At 38.1% G+C, this 25,222-nt stretch overlaps 1 protein-coding gene across 2 annotated transcripts in view; it reads right to left on the minus strand.

Annotated features, from left to right (window-relative positions):
* LOC131070585 (kinesin-like protein KIN-14L) overlaps positions 1-25,222 on the minus strand; it is a 153,291-nt gene that overhangs the window by 78,410 nt on the left and 49,659 nt on the right. For both annotated transcript variants that reach the window (XM_058006167.2, XM_058006168.2), the window contains exons 9-10: positions 13,566-13,657; positions 12,255-12,406 (exon numbers count right to left, since the gene is read on the minus strand). In XM_058006167.2, coding sequence (XP_057862150.1) covers positions 12,255-12,406; positions 13,566-13,657 — 244 coding nt within the window. The remainder of the gene's footprint in view (positions 1-12,254; positions 12,407-13,565; positions 13,658-25,222) is intronic.

The raw sequence follows: 25,222 nt of genomic DNA on the forward strand, positions 1-25,222 counted from the left end.
AAAATTCAGAATCTATTATTTGGTCCGAAATTCACTTGAAATGCTCAAAATCGGACCTTGGAGCGAAAACTGGAGACTGCGAAAAAGGTGAAGTCCTACAAAAGACCTTCAAGCTCCGAAAATCACTTAAGTCTTCATATTTCAGACCCCAGGGGCAAAAGCTTGAAAAGTGCGAAAAGTTGTGAAAACCTTCTCTAGGTCCGAAATTTACTTTAATTCACCAAATTTGGACCTTGGCTCCGAAATTTCAAAACATGATGCGTCACAAAAGGTGCTAAGAGCTCCGAAATTTGCCAACGGATAGTTCAGGTCCGAAAAACGCTTTAAGTCTTCATTTTTCGGACTCTGCTAGGTAAATGGAAAGTATGTCGAATTTAAAAGAACGCGTTTGAGGTCCGAAATTCGCCAAAAGCGCTTCAATCCCCGAAAAATCACTTGGGCGTCTATTTTCAGACCCTAGGGCGAAAAGTGTGGGTGCAAGATGTCGCAAAAGGTAGCTCAAGGTCCGAAATTCACTTGAAATCCCTATTTTCGGACCTTGGAGTGAATATTATAAGAAGAGATAAGGTGCAAAGTATTCCAAAAGTGCTTCCAATGCCGAAAATCGCCTAATTCCTCATTTTCGGACCCTGGGATAAAACGGCAAAATTGCAAAGTATTCCTAAAGTGCTTTAGGCTCCGAAAACCTTCAAGCGCCTCATTTTCGGACCCTGGGGCGATTTTGGAAAATTTAAAAGAGCGTCGGAAGTTGTAAAAGCCTCCTCCAGGTCCGAAATCCGATTTAGATGCCAATCTTCGAACCCTAGCCCCGAAATTTCAAACATATCGAATTTGCCAAAGCGCCCCTTTTGTCCGAAGTTGGTGCGAACTTGCCAAATCGCCTTTTAAGTCCGAAGTTGGTGCGAAACGTGAAAGGCACGTTTATAGATCCGAAGTCATCGCGAAGGGCATCCAGGTCCGAAAAACCCCTTCTTTTAGATAGCGAAAACATCCAACGTAAAAACGGTAGCATAGCGCTTGGGGTCCGAAGTTTTCCACAGGCGTCGAGCTCCTAAGTTTTGCCTCAAAATCGCGAAGTGCACACCAAACGCCTGAAGCTGCAGAAGGCTAAAATCGCGAAAGTTTCCCCCCAGCTCCGAAAATCATTTAAGATCGAAAACGCCTCCAACTCCGAAGTTTTATTCACAAATAAGGGCGTCGTGACTCTTGAAGTCGTGAAAATCGCGAAGGATGGCATAGTTTAAAAGGTTCGCGTAGCTTGCGAATTCATTCAAATCCTCCGAAGTCATCGCAAAATACTCTCCAAAGCGCCTGAAGCTGCAGAAGGTTAAAGTCACAAAGTATACCTCAGGCTCCAAGCTCCGAAATATAGAAGCGTGTTGAGGTCCGAGGTTAGTCTAAAGCCACCAATAGTGAGTTAAGGATCTGAAGTTATGGCGAAACCATTGAAGTCCGAAAATATCTCCAAAGTAGCGAGAGCATCCCAGCTCCGAAATTTGCAGGATCATCTTCTAAGTCCGAAAGTTACTTGCAAACAGTGCTAGTGCTCCGAAAACCTTCAAACGCCCAAAACCCCAGTAGGTGAAAATCGCAAACTTTCCAAGTTGCAAAAGAGGAAGTGTTAGGTCCGAAGTTTTCCTCAGGCTCCAAGCTTCGAAGTTCGCCAGAGGTGTGCAAATCACGAAATATAAAACGCGAAATTTGCAAAACTTGCAAGGAGGAAAACACAGTTCAAAATTTGAAAACCCTTTGAGGTCCGAAAACAAGAAGGTAAAACGCTGCATTAACTCCTCCTAATCATTTAAACTCAGATTGCCAATTACCCAGGGGTAAAACCATTTAAAAATGATAAATTCTCTTTTGTCCGGTAACCGCGAAAGTTTAAAACAAAGAGATAACCGTTGGAATTCAAACTTTGCAGGATCGTCCGTTCATTTCACGCGACAAGGTTGGGTAATCTCTCGCCATCCGCTCCCATCAGGTAAGTACGCTTTGTTGCGTATGATCATTTGAAAAATGCTTAAATCGAATAGACAAATGCGTGAAATTTGATCGCAATGATTGAATTCTTGAAATTTGCATCTCTTTTGCTCATAAACGTTGTTCAAAGCACTCGAAAATTCAAAAATCCATTCCTAAGGCTTCACCAGAAATTGCATCTCTTTTCAAACTTAGGAAAATTTTCATGCTTTGCCTCTGTTGAAAATTAATCCAAAATCCAGAAATGAGCGTAGTCAGGAATCTTCGTGAATATTTTGGTTTTAAGATTGATCAAGCTGTTAGCTAGAAATATTGCTCCATGTCCAAACTAAACTTTAAATTAATCCCGGCATGCTGGAGCATTTTGTTATCTAACCTGCATTACCTTTCTTGTATCACCTCGTAATCCGCATCCGACTATGCAGGATAAATGCCTAAATCGGTGGTGAAATCATCAAAAATGCCCGCAGCAGCCGAAACCTCACGAGCGTCCAAATCAGATATCCTGCGTAAGGTTGAAAAGATGAAGTATCAGTATCAGAGGGGAGGATTGCGGGAGTCGAAAGTTCAGAGCGTCTGGGACAACATTGTTGATACTGACCTTGGCCATATCGATATTCAGGACTTCAGGAATCGGGTCTTCTCACCCAACGCATATGGCAGGCCTAGGCAGATGGTGGAAAGTGGCATCGCCCAAGCGGCGGGTTTTCCTCCATCGATACAGAACTATGAATTAGTAGTGGAGACTGCTCGGCATTATGAACCGAATTCCAGACTAGTGCTTCTGGAGAATATGACTATCGCCGACTTCTCCCCTGAGGCTATTGGTGATGCATTTGACATCTCCTTTCCAAATAATCCCATAGCTACAACCATAGACGAAGCACAAGGGGCATATGATATGAATCCGGCCTGATGCAAAGCACTGATCAACAAAGAATGGTTCAAGGAGAAAAGGCCTTCAAGCACCAGGATTGTGAAAAAGACCCCCAGGAGTGATTTTCATAATGAACATGGGGATATGGTCACCTTACTCAGCCGAGTCATGGGACTTCCTAAGTCCACCTACTTTGAAGAATGGATGTTCTATTTTACAGAGCAGGTCTTCGCCGGAAAGTCTAAGTTTGACTAGGCCCAGATCATAAGCGATAACATCCACACTCAGCTGATTGAGCTCGAAACGAAGAAGTACTTCACCATGACCTCTTATTTGGTTTATATGTTCGCCAAGAACCAGCCACTGCCAGGATTGATAATGAAAGGTGAAATCGGGAATGGGCCCGGTCAGGTGAAAGTCTATGATTGTTACCCACAGCTACACTACCAGGATATAGCTCAGAGGGAAAAGAACAGCCCGGCTTATGCAGTTCGTCAGTATGAACGCGTCAATGACGCCTTCACAATGCGCCTGGTCAGGCTAATGCAAGGAGGGTTACACATAAGGCTCTCGGAGCAAGCTACTACTTTAGTGCAGAGGTATGGAGCCTGGTTCATTCAGTTCCCCAGGTTTTCCTACATCCGAATAGCTAGCTTCAATGGTGCTCCCCTCCGACTTCCACGGTATCCAACCGACAAAGTAATTCTTATGGAGGTTGCAAGGCAGTCACGCCCGGTCGGCATCTTACTCCAAGAAAGCAAGCAGGCTGGATTCACATTTCCTATGATCATAGGCGGCCATGATGTCCACTTGAAGACCCCTACCCTAGCAGAGGAGTCCCTTGCAGAGTTGGCCTCTTATGGCCTACAGGGCCATTTCCCAAGAAAATACTTTGATAACGATAATCTGGCAAAAAGAGCCTATGGTCGAAGGTACAGAGCAAAGGAGTTAGTTGAAGACTATTGGAAGAATTGCTCTGATGACTACGAGGTCAGGCGACGAGAATATTCTAGGTTGAGTGTGCAGCAGATGTGACTCTTTGAATACCGTCGGGTCCCAGATCAGCTCATAGACTCGGGAAATTGCCTCCAAGTCCGAGAATTTGAAGCAGTAAGGCATCTCTTGCCAGGCGTTGATTGGTCCCAGGACCCAATCACAGATTTCGAGGCAGTTATGGCAGCCCCAGCAAGGTACACAGATTAGTGGTTACATCAGCAGATCGAGAGGCTAGTCCATGAGGGAGTCCAGTTCACTTACCATTTGATGGGCAGTCTCGATTCTCAGTCTTCAGAAGACGAAGGAACATCTAGTGCACCCCGAGAAAGAACTGAGAAACCAGAGAAAAGAAAGAAGGCTAAGGCTTGCAGAGGAACTCGGACGTCCAAAAGAACAAGAAGGAAGAAGATTCCTATAAAGAGGTCGGAGGTCACTTCATCTTCAAAAGATCCCAGTTCGTCCGACGATGCTATAGAATTAGATTGCGTACCTGCTCCGCCCTCCCAGAGCGACATCGATGCATTTGAGGCCAATGATCCTCCTGCGCCTGATGTACTGGACACTGAGCTAAGAGCCCTCGAGTTGACCGAACTGGGTAACCAAATAGAAGAAGGAGAAATCCCATCCACCCAAGGTGTCAAAGTGCATGAACCTACCCAAAAAAGTCGTCACGAGTTGCTGCTCCTCAATACAACCAAAGACGACTCCACCGTCGAGGGAGAACAAAGGATAGACGAAACTCATGAGTATGGGCAGCCATGCTTTATGGATGAATCTGGGCCACTTGTTTAGATTAAATCTAGGCCATTCATCCTTTTTGAAGCCTATTTAAGGGACTGGTTTTCCCTCTTTTTTGTAAGAATTTCTTGGATTGTTGCGAAAAATCTAGAGAAATTTATAGGAATTAATGCAATGAATTAAGATTGTTTTCAAGTTTCCTTGTGAGTGCATGGTCTCCTTCTTCACTTAATTTAGAAAGCTTTCAGTTATGTCTATTTATTTTACATAGCATTTTTCAAATCAAGCATCTGATAGAATCCTTACAATCCATACCATTAGAGACGGCTGATTACTTTTCTTTCTGCATGGTTAATCTGGACCCTTTCATGCTCAATTCGGTTATCAAATACATACTATGAATGTAGAAGTTCTAATATCGTACTTGATAATATGAAAATCTAGTTTCTCCTTTGAAGATTGCACTGGATTTATGCAAACATTGTGTCTAAATAGCTGGTGATGTTTAATCTAGTTTCCTGGAGGTGTCTATCTGCTTGATTGAACTTGCTATCTTAGTTAGAATTTACAGTTCATGTCTTTCTCTCCCTCTCTATCCTTCCCTCCTTTTTTCCCTTTTTTTATTCAGAAAATCTGCAGTCCTATCAAAACAGTATGAAATTAACCGATATCATCCGATAGAAAGATCGTAAAAGTTCCAGGGAACTTATCCATAAATTGCCAGTTAAACATAAGTCCCCCTTGTGTTTCCAGCAAAAACACATCAAGCCACTGAGAGGTCCCGCAGTCAAGACCTGACAAAAGAAACCTTGAGGTAGTCTCCTTTGATCAAACTTAGAAAGCAGCATTAGAGACTTCCTTATCTCAAGAGAGAGTAGGATAATCAGTTGGCTATTCTATTATGCATTGGCCGTATGGAGTTTGCTGCAATGCGACTTCAGACACGTCAACAGTAGAGTATTCCAAATGAACATGAACGCGACATTAATCCTGCATATTTGACACATGCCATCTTATCCAACTGTGTAAACAAAAGGATAATTGATAGAGTGAAAAATAAGTACAAATTCCAAAGTTGAATCAGCAAAATCAGGGAAGAAATTAGTTCCAAAATTACAGTTCCATTGAACTTAGCGTACACTTTGACACATGCAGGAACAGTGAAGCTATTTTGAAGATGGCTATCTTCTTCCAATTTCATAAATCTGATTCATCACCTTAATGCACTCTATATTCTTCACTATCCATAATTCTCACTTTTCTATCCCACTTCCTATTGGATATCTCTAGCTGCAAGGGTATCAAATCATCACCTTCTTGTAGAACACAAATATATTACTGAGAGGGGGGGTGAATCAGTAGAAGATATAAATTTCTGATCCTTGATCAATTAAAACTTTTGATGAACCTATCAAAAACTTGAAACTGAAATCTGCAAGGAAGGCAACTTGAAACTGAAATCTGAAAGGAATACAACCACACAATGAAGGCAGTGCACAACAAATATATGGAAAACCCAAAATAGGAAAAACCACGGTGAGAAGTGCTACAAGGAACTACTATCCTAATCTAGCCTCACAAATAAGATTGTTTACAATACTTTAAGGCAGTGTTCCACGGGGACGCGTCCCCCCGTCAAAAACGTCTCGGGGACGGGGACTCGACGTCCCCCGTCGTCCCACCACCGCCACCCAAGCTTCGTCGGGACGCGAAGACGTCTCCACGTCTCCCAAGGAGACGTGGAGACATCTGGGCGTCTCCCGAGACGTGGAGACGTCTGGGCGTCTCCTTGGGAGACGTCAGGGCATCTCCCACGTTCCCATGTCAAAGCTAACCAAAAAAAGCAGTTTTTAAAAAGCATGTGACTTTTGGGGGGGGTAAGGGGTAACCCTAATTGGACGTGGGCCAATAGAAAAATAACACCTGACGCCTTTAGAAAATAATAAAAGTATTTTTGGCTTCGCAGGGCGCTGCCCCTTGACCCCGCCCTGCATCACGACAGGGAAAGCGCAAGGGGCGCTGCCCCTAAACCCCCGTTGAAAAATATAGGGGGAAACCATGCCGATAGAAGTATTGAAAATTTAACCTCCAAGTCTGATTAGGCTCCATATAAAAACACAATTAGCATTGAAGAAATCTTGGTATTTAGATTTAGTATTTCAAATTTCCTATAGTCTCATTTGAAATGTAATCCTTATACTGTAATACTGTCATACATCTTTTCAAAACTAGTTTTTCAAGTACTATATGTATATGTATAACTATATCAGCACCACCACCCCGCCACCACCCCCCCCCCGCCGTCCCCCCACTGTCCCCAAACTTAGGCCCTTGGTCCCCCCGTCCCCAACGCCCGTGGAACACTACTTTAAGGGCACCAACCCTAAAGAAATCACCCAATCCCTTACTTAAGAGCACCAACTCTTTTTTTCACAAACTTCTCAAATTGAGCACCAATTCAACATCCTTAGGCACCAACCTTGAGATATTACAAGTTATTACTGATCTCAATTTGCAATATCATACTTAACAACTATGAAGATATATAAACAAGGTATTACAAACTGAATAGAACCACCTTTCAGATGTTTTAATCTGTTTTATACATCAGCACAATAATAATAATAATCTGCTGTAATGTCCCCACTTTGGAATAATATTTAATAATACATAATAATAATAATAATATTAAAATAGAAAAGAATAAAAATAAAATTTAAATTAAATATAAATAAAATTTAATTCAGTTAATGAATGGTCAAAAGACATGAAAGGAAAAGTTGTGACTCGCTCAAACATGGGATATAAAAGGGAGAAGAGAACCTCATTTTGAGAAGGGGATAATTTGGGAATCAGCAGTGCAAATCTGATTTAAATAAGAAGTGCAGATCCGATTGTGAAAGGTTGTGTCCCTTTCAAAGGGCAGAAATAATGAAGAGTTGCACTCTTTCAAAGGGTGTGTCTCTTGCCAAAAGGCAACCATAATGAAAAGGTGTGACCTCTCCCTCACGTTGAGAGATATGAAGGAAAGGAGTCAAAAAGCATCGAGTGACATGATCATCAATCAGATCAGATCAGAACTACTATTAAGTTACAGGAATTGGCAGCCTCCTAGTAGGGGACATTACATCTGCAGTTAAACCTTTACAAATTAATCATTACATCTGCAGTTAAACCTTTACAAATTAAGTGCTATCAGCAACCCAGATCCTGTCAACGCACTTAGACAAGTTGTCAAACAAAATACAGTCTACAATTTTTATAGAAGTCCTGTTCACATCAACTCAACACAACTTCACAGGCACTATTTTGTATTCCGCTCTCCTGTCCACAAACTCAGAAAACCCTGTCAAGAACTTCCACAAACTGAATCATAGTATTGTCTGAATCTTCTAGTATGAATTACTTATTGAGAGTATTTTGTAACAGCAAACAAATATGTTTATATGTTCATCTTTTCAACAACAATACTCACAGCAGTTTGCAACAGCAAGTATATTGATATGTTCACCTTTCTTTTGGCAACATTACTTACAAGTATCGTAATGTTTTGTAGTGATTTCTTCAGTGCTTCATTCTTGTTGACAACATTGATCTTGTTAAACCCATGCTTCTGCATACATGTTCTCAGTTTGTTTCGCTTTTCATTTAGCAATATTACACACGTTCTGCCTCGAATATCATCCATATAGATAGACAAAGAACTGTTACAAATTGTTGACAGTTCATCCTAATTGTTACAAACTATCACAAACAGTTAACAATTTATCCTAACTGTTACAAACTGTTACAAAGAACTGATTATGACTGATTGTAACCTCGTTGATTATAGACAAAGAGATCAACAAAACAAATTAAAGTACAACTATCCTCATCTCTCATGGGTATAACTGTTTCAAACTGCTTTGAAGATAGTTGTAACTCTAATTACCACCCAATAAACCTGTCATAACCAACTGAAGCAACTGCCATGACTGATTCTTTAACCAAATTTTGAAGTGCCAATCTGCTTTGTGTATACGATGGACTGCACAAGGATTTAGTTTTGCCTTCAAAACGAAATAGGTTCAATTTGTTTCTTTCCTTATTTGGTGGAAACAACTCGTACACACAAAGGAGAGCAATGGTAACTTCTGATTATTACCATATATATTATTATTCTGAAAATAAGAGCAAATTAGATTGCATGTTTATTTACTGTTCTTCATCAGACTAACACTTGGTTACTGTTCTTTATCAGGGTCAATCTCAATCATGAAAAAAAAAAAAAAAACAAAGAACATGATGAGAAGTCGGCAATCTTAGTATTATCATTTGCAGATACACCATACTGTCACAATTTATTGCCTGAAGATTGATATATCATCATAAAAAATTACCAGATATGTGCACCTGAGGAATTCAGATTCACTGTGAATTTCATGAATGCATTTAACTGACCTTGACATCAATGACAGACATAAAAACTTCTAACACTTATCTTGTAGTAGTACTTCTAGTAATGGGAATCAATTTCCAAAACTAGTCAGCACCAAAAGACTAGCAAAAACAAACAAGGAATGCAATTGTTCTAAAACCGATTGAATGAGTAATTATTAAAGATAATTCATAGCTAATACACCAACAAAATATTTTAACCTCCTTAATCAAATCTTTGTCGATGGCTTGGATTTCCCCCATGCTGTCTTAAGAGATGGTCAAGACTCAATACATGCTCTAGAAATGAGTTATTCTAAGAGTTGAATTTTATATAAATAGTTGAATCCATTTTAAGTAACAATAACTAAACCTGTAACACTTTAACACTGCAAAACAGAGCCTGACATAAGACAATTACCTTGAAAACCCAATCTGAAACAAAACACCAAAAGGGTAAGCTATTTCTTTCTATTGCCACTATATTTGACGCAAATTAGAGGTCTACTACCTTCTTCAGATCTTCAAGGACAACAATCATCGCTATAATGTATGCTTCAGACTTTTAATGTTTTGCAAATTGTTCATTAGTGCAATTCTCTAAAGCAATCAACTCCCTATGCACACTCAACCAAAAAGAACTAGCCCAACGAATTGAAAAATCACTCCAAGAACTCTTAAAAGCATAGTAGAAGAAATCAGCATCTAGTCGCTCAGCAGACTAGCCGGATATTTGATCTCAATTGGATTGCCATTTTTTTTCATTCACTTGCCAACACACTTCTTGAAGGTGATTTATTCACAAATAAGTCATGCTTTCTTTAAATTATAGTGATTTACTTGCAAATAGAACGGTTTTTTTATAGTTTGGCTACTAAACACTTGTTTCTTCAGTAAAGACTTCATTTTTACATTGTAGAGCAGATTTGGATTTTACAATAGTAAACAAATACTGGATTGATTAAGGCACACTCAAGGGTGTTTGTGCTTAAGCTAATATGCATTTCATTTTCATTCATATAGGGCCTAATTACTGTACTGTAGCCTTGCCTGCATTTGTTTTAGGGGTAACTTGTGTAAAACTGATAATTATGAATAATGGCACAAACCATGCCTTCCCTGCCGACCCCAAATCCCTACTCTAGTATTAAAAAGAAAAACATAAAAAATTGTTTGGGCTGCATCAGATGGAAAAGCAACATATTTCTTCCATCTATTTGGCTTGAAATATTAAAAAAAATGTAATTTTCCCTATTTTTCAGAATTGTTTATTTTCCCAAAAAAAATCTGAGAGAAATGCAAATAATTGAATTCCAAACTATATTTTTGGTTTTCTAATTCAATTCTGATCCTGAGTAATGCTGCTATGATTGAACGCTTTATAATAAGCCCTAAGGATATATTTATGAATACAAATCAAAATAGGCTTAACATTAACGACACTTAAACGTCAAAATCTGGGAGAAAGCATCAATTATATTTTGACTCTTCCTGTTCATTCCTTGTGGCCCCATCACATAATGCAGTGCAAAACAACCACAATATTTTTGCAGCCATCATTATACATGCACAGGTGCTACCCTACTATACTTGGCAGTTTCATAAATGAAAAATATGTACATCATTCACTCTATATTCTCAGCAACTTGCTTCAATCAAGTTTAGACTCCAAGGTGTCCCAGTCAACTCATAATCATCTGCAAAATCTGTCAACTCTTCTACAACTGTTATAACTTATACATCATACTTGATTGAAATATTTTGTCTCAAAAATGTAGTGTTTCAACTTAGATCCTTAATCAGGTTTAATTAAGCTTTTGTGATCAAATATAGATCAATATTTCGTCAAGTTTGATGCTTATCTTCTAAAGTCAAAAAATTGCAAGCAAGGTGAAAGGCAGATCACTGAATGGGAGACAAACATCTAACAAGAAGAAGGATTCTTAAGAGGAAGGGATCAAATGGTAGCTAGAGCAAGGAAAGGAAAAGAAAAGAAAGAACACATCAAGCTCCAAGAAGCTAAACATGATTTCGAAGTGGAGTATTTCCATGATAAGAAACAAATGGAAACTGGTCAATGAGAAAGTCAGCTCAGAAATTTTTAAGATTGACAAGCTAGAGAAGCTACAGTTATTGTGTACATTGCCCTAGATTGTTGGTTGTGATACATGTTGAATTTTTTAAAGAGAAAACTGAAATCAAAACAAATTATAGCTCTGTACTGTCCTAGTAGAAATCGTACTAAAGATATATTTTAAATCCACCATCTTCAAGAAGCATTTTCAAAAATGTTTTACCTCGTCAGGCAATGGCCTTTTGAAAATTGCCTCCACAGATCTCCTTAAGGAAATTGTCCCAAAAGAAAATCACATTTATGACAGAACATGGCTTTATAGGACCTTAGGATTGCAGGAGCTTGAGGCAGCTATAAAGGGCAAGAAGAATGAGTAATCTCCAGGTTCAAATAGGTTTCCCTTTGGAACTCCATAAGAAAATATGGCCTATCTTGAAATGTATAAGGAGTCCATTAAAAATTGTATCATGATGACTTTGTCAGGGAAAGCCTCAACAAACTCTTCCATGCATGTGTCATCCATAATTCTTGCTCAAGTTCTTCCAAAGAGAATTAAGCTGCTTGTGGATCAGATCTAGAAAGAGTAAACTAGCTTTATCGAACGTACATTTATCATTAACAATCTCATTCCATTTGGAAAGGCCTCAAATGGGCATGTGGTCTAGGCAAAAGGCACCATCACTCAACATGGACTTTGATGAAGCTTCTGACAAGATTGAATGAGACTAATTCCTTGACATGTAGACTATTTGGGATTTAACTCATTCCATCACAACGTTGTAGTAACTTTCTTTGCACAAGTGTTAGTATGAATTCAAACCTTTCAGCACCTATTCATCTCAAATAATCTGTTGCGCAGAGTTGCCCTCCGCATTATTTGGCAATACAACTTATCTTAAGAAAAATATTAAGGGCTAATAAAAAATAAAAATATAGGCTTAGAATATCATCAATTTTAATACCAAACCGAGAAAACAAGTGGCAGGATTGAAAATAGAAAGTTAAATATAATGGTTGTTCTTGTGCCATCAAATATGAAGTACAATGAAATGCTAGAGGATACTCCCAGCTTCAAATCAAAATTATAATGATGCAAATAAAGTAAGGATGAACTTATAAAGAATAACATGTAACTTATGGATGGTGGAGCATGCAATACTTATAACACCATACCATATCTCTCCATTTCTTTATCGTATCACGATTTCCAAGACTTAGTTCAACATTGCGTGCTCTTGCAGCAAAATTAAGAGATGATATTGTCTCTCGTATATCTGCACAGCTGGGACTCACATTGGTAATGATTAAAGTCTTGGAATCCCCACCTGTGACATAATTTAACATATCAGTTATAAGATATTATGATATAATGAATCAAGATTCAAAATTATACTTAGTATTTTAAACAAGAAATTTGAACTATAACTAATCTAGAATAAAAATAAAACACCAACCTTGCAGGAAAAATAACAGATTATGATTATGAGAACCACTGAAAACAGTAGTTGTGTTCATTAAATTGCTTAAAGCATTCCAAACCATAAATATAGACAACAGGCCTATTGCTAGGGAAACCAAATCTGCTACACTCAAGCAAGCTTAGCCAGAGAAGAAAACAGTTCAAAACTTTAACCCCAGCTCAAGGTATCCAATAGCTCTTTAATAGAATATTTGTCTCTAATTTATCTCAGCCACAGATAGATTTTCATTTTTTATCACATTCAAAATCAAAATCCTGGAAAACATAGAGGCTAAAGAATTGTCCTGAACGGTCTTACTAAACAATATTTTATTCACAGATTTGCCAAGGCATTCTATTCCACTCCACAAACTTTGCTGTTACACAAAGAATCCTAAGATTCTAATAGAAAATTGCATTCTATTATATTATCTTCATGTCCGATTCTAAAACGCACATTCTCGTTTGTTTTTACCCTCTGAAAGAATGGATAGGTTCTCTGTGTCTACTCAAAATGTTCAAACTAGCTTGCTTAATAGAATAACTCTGGTTTACATGTAATATCAATTAGCTAACTACTTTTAATGAGTGAAGCCCACATTGTATATCTAATTCAAGTGCGATCTTAACTATCTAATACACAATAAGAATAGTTCTTCTTTAGATGCTATCACATGATCAAGGACTCCCATGTGTTATGAAAATGATATAGCATGCCTTATAGCCATTCCAAGATAGTTAAAAAACATGAATTAAAAGAAATGAACTGTGCTAAGAGAAAACAAAGTTAGCAATAATCAATTAAATGTTGTCATTAATTTGTTAAACCTCATGGAACCAAATACGTTTTTTCACATGTAATATAATATGCACTTTAAAACATCTGGCATGCATTGCATAGATGGATATTGCATTGGCAGTTCCATTATCATTAGCAATATCTAGCCATTAGTTCTGTTAATAAGCATGAGATACAAGCAAAATTTTATTAAAAAAATTGAAAAATACAGCAGAAGAATGAATACCCAAAGAATCTGAGAGTATTTGAGTGAGCCTTGAGTTGCCATAAGGTACATGATCCTTCTTTCCTGTCAAAGCAGACACAACATCCCCCAACCTGGAAGAAATAATCCAATTCATTACTCGGCAAAACTTAAAGAATAAATTCAATTTATAATAAAAATGCTAGGGTAGGTCCATATGATATCACATTCTATTTTAAGTAATAAGTTCACATATTAAATAAAATAATATAAATAAATAGATGCTATTGAAAGGAATACAACTCAAATGCAGAACCACATACAATGCCTCTCAAAACAACACCTAATATTGATTGTAAGCTTGTTATTGGTACTTCAGAGATCTTTCTACTATGTAGTTATTGCCTCATCCTTCTTCCATGATTTTCTAGCTAAGAAAAACTAACACAAGTACAAATGTAAGAACTTGAACCTTGGCTCGTTAGATCATAAAGTCTTAAGTCCAACATATCAAATTTTTTGTTAAATAATATAAAAATGTTGTCTCGTCAAAGTGCAATTTCAAAGATCAAGTTCTCTAGGAAGAGATTAGAGTGTAGAGAAAGGCTTTTACAACTATGGCACAAAAGACATATATGCCAGGGTCAAACAAGAAGAGGAGCAAATCATCCTAAAGTACAATGACAAAAGAGTTGCCAATCTAATTGGGCTATCATCTTCTTTAAAGCATGATGACATCTTAGCAGTCAAATCAAGACTCCACAAATTTGACATGATTCTATTTGCACCCATGTGGGAAGAAGAATTGGTGAGACTTGTCTTTTCGATAAATTAAGAAATCCAAAACCATGGTCTTTGATGTCTCCATGGATGATTCTTATAAGTTTCAATTTTCCTAAAGAGGAGAAAGAATTACAAGTCCAAGAATAGATAAAAGAAATTATAATGTACATCAAGTATAATAGCAAAGAACTAGGGCTGGGCCCTAGACTTGAAGAAAATACAATAAAACAGGATAGTAGGAAAAACAAAGAAACAGACATACAAGAGTTAAACTCAAAAAAGGGTAAACCCAAACTAGTACAAGTATAAATAGATGTGCAAGAGATGACCCTAACAGTAATGGAAGTTGACGAATACCATTTGAGTGAGGAACCAAAATCCTCGAGTATCAATATACTAGGATAAGTTGGAAGAACTAACAATATTATCATTGTAGAAGTACCAATGCTTTGTTTCAAAATGATAATCGATAAAAGTCCACAGCCATAGGCAGCAGACTAGTCAATCCTAGGAGGTAGTCTATCACATAAAGCATCTCCTAACACTCAAGCTCAAATAATAGATAGTGATTGAAAAGAAACTAATAATGTGAGCTTACCTACCCCTAAGATCTATGTCATGATCAAGAGGTGTTTGAGGGCCTCAAATATCAAGAAAAGATAGATTTACAACCACTACAATGAGAATTGGGGTGCCAAGGAGTCTTAGCCATAGTAGACTACAAGAATGAGCAATGCCTAACCTATTTGTCCCCACCTATACAATAATCAAATGAATCCAAAGTGTTATTGACACCTTCAATATCTATGACAAGGTTGGAAAAAGGAAGATATCAATTTGATAGATCCTAGACCTCCACAAAGAGAACCATGCCTAAAAGTGGTAAAAGAAAAAATTACAAGCATCTTTGATCAAGACAACGAAAGAATGTGAACATGTAACCACAAGAATCTTTGTATAAACAATGGTATCTCCCATGGATTTCATGGTAGACTGAACAACAACAAAAATGCTCCTCAAACTCAACCTTTTGGAGAGAACAAAGATGAAAAACCCCCACTCTATAAAATATAGTTGTTTGTCTCAACAATAACATGATGGGAGTAGACCCACAACTATCCAAGGGGAATCATCAAACCATGACAATAATTATGCTAAAAGTAATTGGATCGAACAATGGTTCCACTAAAAACCTATAAAAACTACTCACCCTAGAATGCTATTTTGGGGCTAAATGAATTCAAAGGGGATGTCTGTTGACGTGTTTTTTAGGACAGCGTCTAACACAAAATAAAGTTGCCTAACGGTCACTTCACTCTCTCTTGATCAAAGTACGATTGCATGCTAAGATTGCAAGAAGTTCAAACAATCGACTCCAAGGTTCCTTCAATGCGTGGACGTGACTCAATTGGCTGATGTGATTGCTGGTAATCCAAGGGGCCTTACGTTTGCATCATTCTTTCACTTCTCTGTTGTGGCTGGAACTCCATCATCGGATATGGCAATTCTGCGATCCTGTTGCTTCGAACGGACTAAAATGAACTGAAAGTAAAAGGAAAGGGTTTAGAAGGATCTAAATCTACTCCTAGGGGTAGTGATAACAATGAATAGTGCTCTGGTGGACAAATTTCAAATAAACCAAGCTCTGCTTCGCCAAGTTCAACTACAACTCCACAAGAACCGGTGCAATCTTCTGAGGATATTGAAGGATTTTCAAATTGAGAAAGTGCATTTGAATACCCAAAACGGCGCAATCCAAACGACTGTCCACAACTGAACTTAGCACAAGTTTAGTGGCTCAGGCTAACTTTACACTGCAACTTACAATCAGAAAGATACAAAAAGTATGAACCATGGAAATTCATCAGACACCATTACATTCTCCATTGAAATCAAAGCACTTTACTACTTCTAATCTAAGTGAGGAAGGTGAAACCATGAAAGTTTTGAAAAAATAACTCAAGTGGACACCATTAGAGAACAATGTTTCACTATTATTTCCTCAAAAACTTATCGCAACAATTTCATACAAAGCTCCCTCCCCCTTACAAATGAGGGGGGTCATCCCTTTATATAGGCCTCAGGCCATGATTACATGCAAACCTTAATTAGGGTTTTCCCTAAAAGATTCTCCATTCAAGATGCAACAAGGTGGGAATCTCCAATTAATAACCCATCATGCCCATATACAATTAATTCAAAAGTACCCAAAATAGCATCCATTGCGCATTAAATGTACCACCTCCTTCAAATTCGCCCAACATGCGTTGAATATTCATCCATGCAAAAATCACCCCATTATGTTATAAATGCTCCATCATTTCCACATGCGGCGGCTGCATGCAAAAGGAATCTTCCATAAATTCAACATGCAATGACCAGGTTGCCATTTGGCCAAATATTCTGGCAATGAATGCGCCACCATACTACCATGTGTTCAATAGATCCTCGCCATGCAAATGGACTCTGCCGTCGTATATCCGCTCCTGCACATCTGGAATTGTTGGAGAGGAAAATTCGATTCAGGAAGAATTTTCTTTAAGTCTCTTCAACTTTCCTTGCTCAGAGAAGGTTTTTCATCAATTCTGCACATTTCCTATTTTTTAGGAAAATTTTCAAATTAGGGTTCCGCGGTCCAGGAGAGAGAAAATTCTCCTACGAATCCAAATCTGTAAAACTTTTGAAATTTGGATGTGATTTGATGCCCGAGCATGGATTTTTCAAATTTTTCCCTGGAGGGGAAATTTCTTGTTCAGTTCATCCCTGATTCCTTCCTTGCCTTGGAGATTTTATGTTCAATTCATCCTTGGGTGTATTTCTTCCTTGCTTGGAATTTTGTCCCGAAAGAAGGAATTTCCAATACTTAGCCAAATTTTCATCTTTCCTGGAATTCTGTCCTGAAGGAAGGAATTTCCAACACTTAGCCAAATTTTCACATTTCCAAGAATTTTGTCATGAAGGAAGGAATTTCCAACACTTAGCCAAATTTTCACGTTTTTTGGGAACTCTGTCACGAAGGAAGGAATTTCCAACACTTAGTCAATTTTTCACCTTTCCTGGAATTCCGTCGTGAAGGAAGGAATTTCCAACACTTAGCCAAATTTTCACGTTTTTCAGGAACTTTGTCATGAAGGAAGGAATTTCCAACACTTAGTCAATTTTTCACCTTTCCTAGAATTATGTCCTGGAGGAAGGAATTTCCATTACTTTGTGAATTGTCCATGTCTCTTTTTCAACATCCCTATTTTTTAGGGAACCTCCTAAAATTTAGGAGCCAGGTTCATTGGATGAAGAATTTCACCCCGATTCTGAATCTATAAAATTTTCCACATTTGGTCGGGATTTGATGTCTAAAAATAGCATAACTGAAAATTCACCCAAGGGGAATACTGCCTTTTATTCCTCCTTGACTCCTTGGATTCCGTGCCTTAGGCAAAATTTCAATTTTTTTGCTTGAGTGAAATTTTTTACCACGCCAAGGATTCATGAATTTTCCTTTTGTGAATGCATTTCTCAATTCAACGCCCCAGCCCTGACCTGGGCGCATTTTGGAAGTGTCCATGGAGAGGTGGAATTTTCCACTTGTGAATTCATTCTTGGTTTTAGCGCCCCAACCTTGACTTGGGCGCATTTTCAACATGTCCATGGAGAGGTGGATTTTTCCACTTGTGAATTCATTCTTGGTTTTAGCGCCCTAGCCCTGACTTGGGCGCATTTTCAACATGTCCATGGAGAGGTGGATTTTTCCACTTGTGAATTCATTCTTGGTTTTAGCGCCCTAGCCCTGACTTGGGCGCATTTTCAACATGTCCATGGAGAGGTGGATTTTTCCACTTGTGAATTCATTCTTGGTTTTAGCGCCCTAGCCCTGACTTGGGCGCATTTTCAACATGTCCATGGAGAGGTGGATTTTTCCACTTGTGAATTCATTCTTGGTTTTAGCGCCCTAGCCCAGTCTTGGGCGCATTTCACCATGTTCATGGATTCATGGATTTTTCCATCATCTCAGGCTCTTCGTCATTTAAGTATAAGTGGCATCTTCAATATGTCTTTTTCCTTTCTTATACTTTAAGTTATATTTCATATATATTGTCAGGATGTTTGAGAGTGGTTTCAGGTCCATAGGAATCATAATGCAAATTCTGGATTTTGGAAGATCTTCCAAATTTCCAGACTTAGTCAAATTTCAGGCCATTTTCGGATCAGGATGACATTGGTGGATTGATGTGAATTTCTGGACTTGGATGATTTTGCATGCTTTCCTCTTTGGAATGGTAGTTCCAAACTTAGCCATTTTTTTGACCCAAATTGTCTGCCTTCTGACTCTTCCGGATTTAAAAATGGTCTTCAAGAACGTTCAGTCTTCAAGAACGTTCAGTCTTCAGAGATATTCAGCTTTCAGTGTTTTCCTGTGAAGAACCTGCCAAAAATAGATTTTTCCAAATAGTAAGTGTTTCAAAATGTTAAGGTTTGGGCAAAATAGGTCAGAAAAGCACTTACTAAAAATAGTAAGTTTAATTTTTGGCAAAATTATACCAATCCGGGACTCAATAAAATCCCTAAAAATAGGAACTTTCTAAAAATAGAAAGTTGCTCTGTTTTGGCTCAAATTTTACTGGGAGGTTCCTTGAAGGGTCCTAATTCCAGTCGTATGTTCAGTTTTTTCAAAACCCTAACAAAAACCCCTAAAATCTAGGACAAAAGGCAAAAAACCCTAAAATTCACAAAACGAGTCCTAGACTTGGCCGAATTCGCTCAAACAAAAAGCAGATTTAATCCATATGACCCCCAAACACTTGCAAAGCAGAGAGATTGACAAGACTGCTGCGAAAAGACCACAAAAACGCAAGCCAAAAAACCAGGAGGGCCTAAAAAGAAGGGGGTCCCCATTTGCAATGGGGCAATGTGTGAAAACGTCATAACAATGTCCACATAACCTAGTTGTGTCAATAGTAAATATCATCTAAAATCGATTAATTGAGGACATATTTTCTTGGAACAATGTTGTGAGAGGCACATAAGGAGTACTTGAAAGGAGGAAGTGTATCCAAAGAAATGCTAGTGGACTAGAAGAGCAAATAGACCTCCAAGGAACAAAGTTCTAAAAAAGAACATATCCCACAAGACCAAGATGAACCATTAATGGCTTTAAGCATGTTTATAAACTAAGTCTGAAGATACTCTTAAGGTGAAGGAGTTGGGCAGCAAATTCCACCTAGAAAATGCAATTAGGAACCATCTATTTGCACCTAAACATACACTTAAACATTATCCTCTAAACCCTCAAGACCTATACTTAATCACAAGCTTCCAAGCTAGGGCTTCAAACCACATAACTATACAACATTGTGAGCTTGATCATCATGTCGACGTGATGCATCTTCAAAGGGATATCCTAGAAATATTCCTAAAAGCATCAACATAAAAATAAACTAAAATATTATCATCTAAACCCCCAAGACCTGTACTTAATCACAAGCTTCAAAGCTAGGGCTCCAAACTACATAACTATACAACATTGTAAGCTTGATCATCATGTCAACGAGATGCATCTTTAAAGGGATATTCCAGAATTATATTTAAGAGCATCAACACTCAAGGATACAAAGTGACGTGTATCCCTTGCAAAGACGAGACTAAGAGACAAGTCACAAAGAAATATAAGAACCAGCAAACTAAAGTCTCAAATAAGTATAAGTGATCTCATCTCCATTGAGATCCATTTCCAGAAGAAATAAAACCTAGAAAGAGCATTATTGTGTTGAAAACCATTATCTTTCCTTTTCCAAGGGTAGCCACAAACTAGAAAAGATCAAAAACTAAGTGTTTAAAGATATCTCTACATATTGTTGGGAGAACGCGAGAGAAGAACCAAGTCATTAGCAAAGAGAAAAATAGCAATCACAACATGGTTAAGCAGGCAGCCATCATTTACATGGGTCATCAAGCTCATCAATGTAGATAACAAACACCTAGCTTGACTCGAATAGTATTTTGTACAGAATCAAAGATGCCATGAAGAATTTGGAGTCATCTAATAAGTCTCTCCTAGACCGCACGATGGCAATAACGAAAGTATCATAAGAAACAATGTCCTAAAATTTGTGGGACATTCAATGTCACAAGATGGAGCCAAACACTTACCACAAAACAATAAAAGCCTTTAGAAAAAGGGTGGCAAGCCTCTTCAATGATAGTACAGTGTGAAAATGTGGTCAATAGTCTAGAAATCCTTCTTGAAATCAACCTAACCCTTAGCCCTAAAATTCTTGTCCTCTAGCATCATAAAAGCACCCAATCAAACATTGTGGCAAAGCTTTGCAAAAGTACTATCAATCAAGATAATTTTGTAATTACTTGGACTAGAGCAATCTCCAAATTTGTGGATGGGGTGGATTATATATTGCAACAAAACAAAGGAAAATCCAAAATAGAAAATCTCACTGGATAGTTGTAAAAATACGATAAGCAAGCAAATATACACCATGCTACAAAAACTTAGCTTTAAGCCCCTCACAATCAAACACTATTTTGGAGCAAAGTTTCAAAAAAGCTATTTTAATGCAACCTATTAAAAACAAGTGCTAGTTAAGAGGAAAGACAGATCTCTAGGGATAAGTTGATCAAGAATATCATAAAGAAAATTAGCATGGGAGAACCAAGAAAATGTGGTGATACGTGTAGTGGGGGAGCTCCTTGGGAGGGAGGCATGGTAGAAGACCTTAGGGGAATGACAACAAGCATCAAGTAGCTCATTCACCTTGACAAAAGAATCTTGTGTTTATTACACCGAAGGAAACGATGCTAATTTCTAAGGATGGTAAACATGGAAGAAGGGTAGTAGACAAAGAAAAAACAAAGTTTCCAATGCTTGGTTTTCCACAAATCAACAAACCAACAAGTCACATGACAAAGGCCATAAAAATAGGGTGGTGTGGAGTGATAGCCCACGTGGAGAAAAGAGTTGAGGGTTGTCTCCAAAATAACATTATAAAGAAAGCGAAAATATACTAATGTCCACAAATGACCGAGAAATGATCAACAGCTAAAATTTACAAGTACAATAGCAAAAGAATAGGTTAAAAAAAAAAGAACCTTTAAACATAAAGCATACACGCACTGGGATTAACCTAAAAAAGGTATGAAAGGAAAAAGGGGGAAGACCTAAAAGGAGATAAGAAAAAGATGATCATCCAAGTATAGAACTAAAATTCTCAAGTATGATCATCCAAGTATAGAACTAAAATTTTCAAGTGTCGATGTTCTAAGATGCATTGGACGAGCCAACAAAAACATCATTAATCATAGTGGGAGTACCAATGCAAATCCTAAGAATGCTTAGCAAGGAGAGTCTGGGGCTAAGAGGTCAAGGCTAGACAATCCTAGGAGGTAGTCAATGTTGCCTTAAACAAATATCATCTATGACCAAACACCTATAGTGGGGAAAAAATCAGCAATGTAAGATTGCCTCTAAGATTTGTACCATGTCAGAGAGGTGAGAGAGAGTACTCAAGGTCAAGGTGAGATAGAGCCATGACCACTACAGTGAGCAAGAGTGCCATAGAGCCTCAATCAAAATAGATCACAAGGAAGAGCAATAACCCATTAATCTATCAACATCCCTATGTGAATTAGTAGTGTCTAAATGGCATTTAACTACTACAATAGTGATAGGTTGAAAGAAAGAAGTAATAAATTTGATAGATATAAGATCTTCACAAAAAGATCTATGCATAAACATGGAAATCTCACAAAGAAAAAGGCCAATAATCTGCATATAAACAATAGCACCTCCCAAAAATTTCATAGTTGATGATGTAGAAGCATCATTTAACTTTTGTTCTAGGATTGCATTCAATGTTGTGCTAGGTTTTAAATTACATGTTAGGAGGTATCTAGTTAGATTTCAATAAAAAAGAAATCATAAGTTCACAATTTTGGTGTGTACCTCAGCTCCAAACACCTACTCAAGCGTTCTAGATTTTTAATGCATGGATTGTGAACTATAATTTGTAAGGTCGTGGGGGAATTAGGGATGATATAGAACTTTCAAAAACATTGGAACAAGTTAGTTTTTGTAATGTCCCTTTTTGGGCTTTACTTGAATTTAGTCATGAAACAGTAATTCCAACTTAAGATGAGAATTGCATAGCTTTATCAATATAAACTTGTAATAAAACTGCCAACTGTAAGGTCCCTTTTGGAATATTTCTCATTTGGGGCCTACACCCACCATTAATCACTAAAAACCTACATTACCCCGAGTTTCCACGATGGGGACAACAAGGGACGGAGGGATGTGTTTTCGGGATGGTGATTTTTTTCGCCAATTTTGGGGACGACTAGAGGACGACACAATTGATGGCTATATATAAAATATAGGGAAATTTTAATATATATAGGTTAGTTTTAAACATTCATATGAAAATATCAATAAAACATGCATATATACATTATATTCATATGAAAAACATGGATAAAGCATGTATATATACATTATTGAACCTTAACATATAACATTTGTGTTCAATTGATGCCCTTGTTTGACCACCAATATTGATGGTATTAATTAGTCTCATAGATGAACCACTCAGCGAGTTTTAAAAACTCGTCGAGTTTTCAAGCACGGCAAGTAAATTTGACCTTTACTCGCCGAGTTTTTGACAAAAACTCGTCGGGTTTTTGGTGAGTTTTTGTCAAAAACTCGGCGAGTCTGAGACAAAACTCAGTCGCTCCAGCATTATACCAAAAAATGTCAACTGGGGAAGAGAAGAAATTGCAAAGGGAGAGGGCAAAGCTAGCCATGAAATCAACCATAGCTAAATCTCAAGGTGCTTCTATTGACATTGAAGAAGAACAAGAAGCACTTGAGGGCATAGTGGGCTCTCGACGTGGCCCACATATCTGCAAACCCACCACCACCTCGCCCATCGCTTCTGCTTCCTCTAGTAGAGTACATGGGGCTGGCAGAGGCACTGCTGCATCACAATCAGGGTCCATAGGTGATTATTTTGTGCCCAGGAACACACCTGGAGCACAACCATCATTAGAGGCCACTGGATGGAATAGGGAGGCACATGAGCAAACCGACATTTCAGCAGCTGATTTTTGGTACTTCAACAACATTCCATTCAATGTGGCAGACAATCCTTATTGGCTGAATTTGGTGACCGCAATGACAGTTGCAGGAAAGGGGTACAGTGGGAAGTTAGTAAATTACTAAATAGTCCATTTGATTTCATTTTTAATTGTTTTTTAGATTTCTTGTTTATTAGATCAAAATTGTGTACTAAGACCTAATTTCACTTTGTTCTTGTAGGTTGCTCACAAGTGCAATTGCTAGGGCAAAAGAAGTGGTGGAGGACCAAAAAAATGAATGGACAAAATATGGCTGCACCATTCTTTCTGGTGGGTGGACAGATGGCAAGAACCACACCATCATTAATTTTTTGGTTGCTTGCAAGGACAATGTACTGTTCTTGAAATCAGTTGATGCCTCCAATAAGGTGAAAAATGCAAAAACATTGGCTGGAATGTTGGAGCACGTTGTCATGGAGGTGGGAGTAGAGAATGTGGTGCAAATCATCACAAATAATGCCGCAACATAAGTGGCAACAGGTAAAATCCTTTTGAATTATCACCTTTAGCAATATTTTCATTTGTTGTGGCTTTGTTTTTCTCGGTTGCATCTTTCTTAAGAATAACTTCTTTTGCAGGTAGAATCCTCCAAGAGAAGCACCCCACTCTTTTTTAGACACCTTGTGCAGCACGTGTTTTTCACCTTCTTTTGGAGAACATAGGGAAACTTGAGTGGGTGACTCCAGTTGTGGAAGATGCAAAGAGGATCACGAAATATATTTACAATCACCCTTGGGTTTTACATTTGATGAGAGAGCACACCCAAGGGAAAGATTTGGTGAGAGCTGGTGTCACAAGGTTTGCAATGATTTTCTTGGCGTTGCAAAGCATTCTTGCTACATTGAATTCTTTGAAACAAATGTTTGTGAGTGAAACATGGCTAAACTCACCTTATTTGAAGAAGGTTGAAGGAGAGGCTGTCGCATGCATAGTCTTCAACAACCAATTTGCACAAAAGACTGCAGAGATTGTGAAGGTAACTTCAAAACTTTAATTTTTAATTATTCTTGATTCAAGTCTCTCATTACTAATTTGTAACTTCATTAATTAATTATTAATCTTTTTGTAATTTGTATTTTTCAATTGTAGGTGTCAGAGCCCTTGGTTAGAGTTCTCCACTTGATGGATGGGGATAAACCCCAATGGGGTATATTTATGAGGCCATGGATAGGGCCAAGGAGTCTATCAAAAATTACTACAAGGGGGATAAACTCAAATTTGATCCCATTTGGGAGATTATTGATAAGAGGTGGAACAGTCAGCTCCACCAACCCATTCATGCAACAGGGTACTTCCTCAACCCTCGTTTTAAGTTCAGGGGTTCTTACTCAGATCCTCATGGAGAGGTCATGGAGGGCCTCACTACATGCATTCAGAGGATGGTACCCGACGTTGAGAGAGACCTCATTGTGTGCGAACTCCAAAATTATGAGGAAGCAAGGGGTAAGCTATTCTCTTTAGAGCTGGCTAGGAGAGGAAGAACCACCAAACCCCAAGTATAACATTTGCCATTTGGATTATGGGATCTAAAGTGATTGATAAATTGATAAATTATGTTTTCTCTTTTCTCTTTGCTTTCTAACTTTTCAAATTTTTTTACTTTGCAGATGCTTGGTGGCAAAATTGGGGTGGAAACACCCCACATCTCAAAAAATTTGCCCTCAAAATCTTATGTCAACCTTGTAGTTCATCCAATTGTGAGCGCAATTGGATCTTGTTTGAAGCAATCCACACGAAGAAGAGGAGCAAGTTAGCGCAAAAACGCCTCAATGACCTTG

The sequence above is a fragment of the Cryptomeria japonica genome, chromosome 8, assembly GCF_030272615.1.
Source record: "Cryptomeria japonica chromosome 8, Sugi_1.0, whole genome shotgun sequence".
NCBI lineage: Eukaryota > Viridiplantae > Streptophyta > Pinopsida > Cupressales > Cupressaceae > Cryptomeria > Cryptomeria japonica.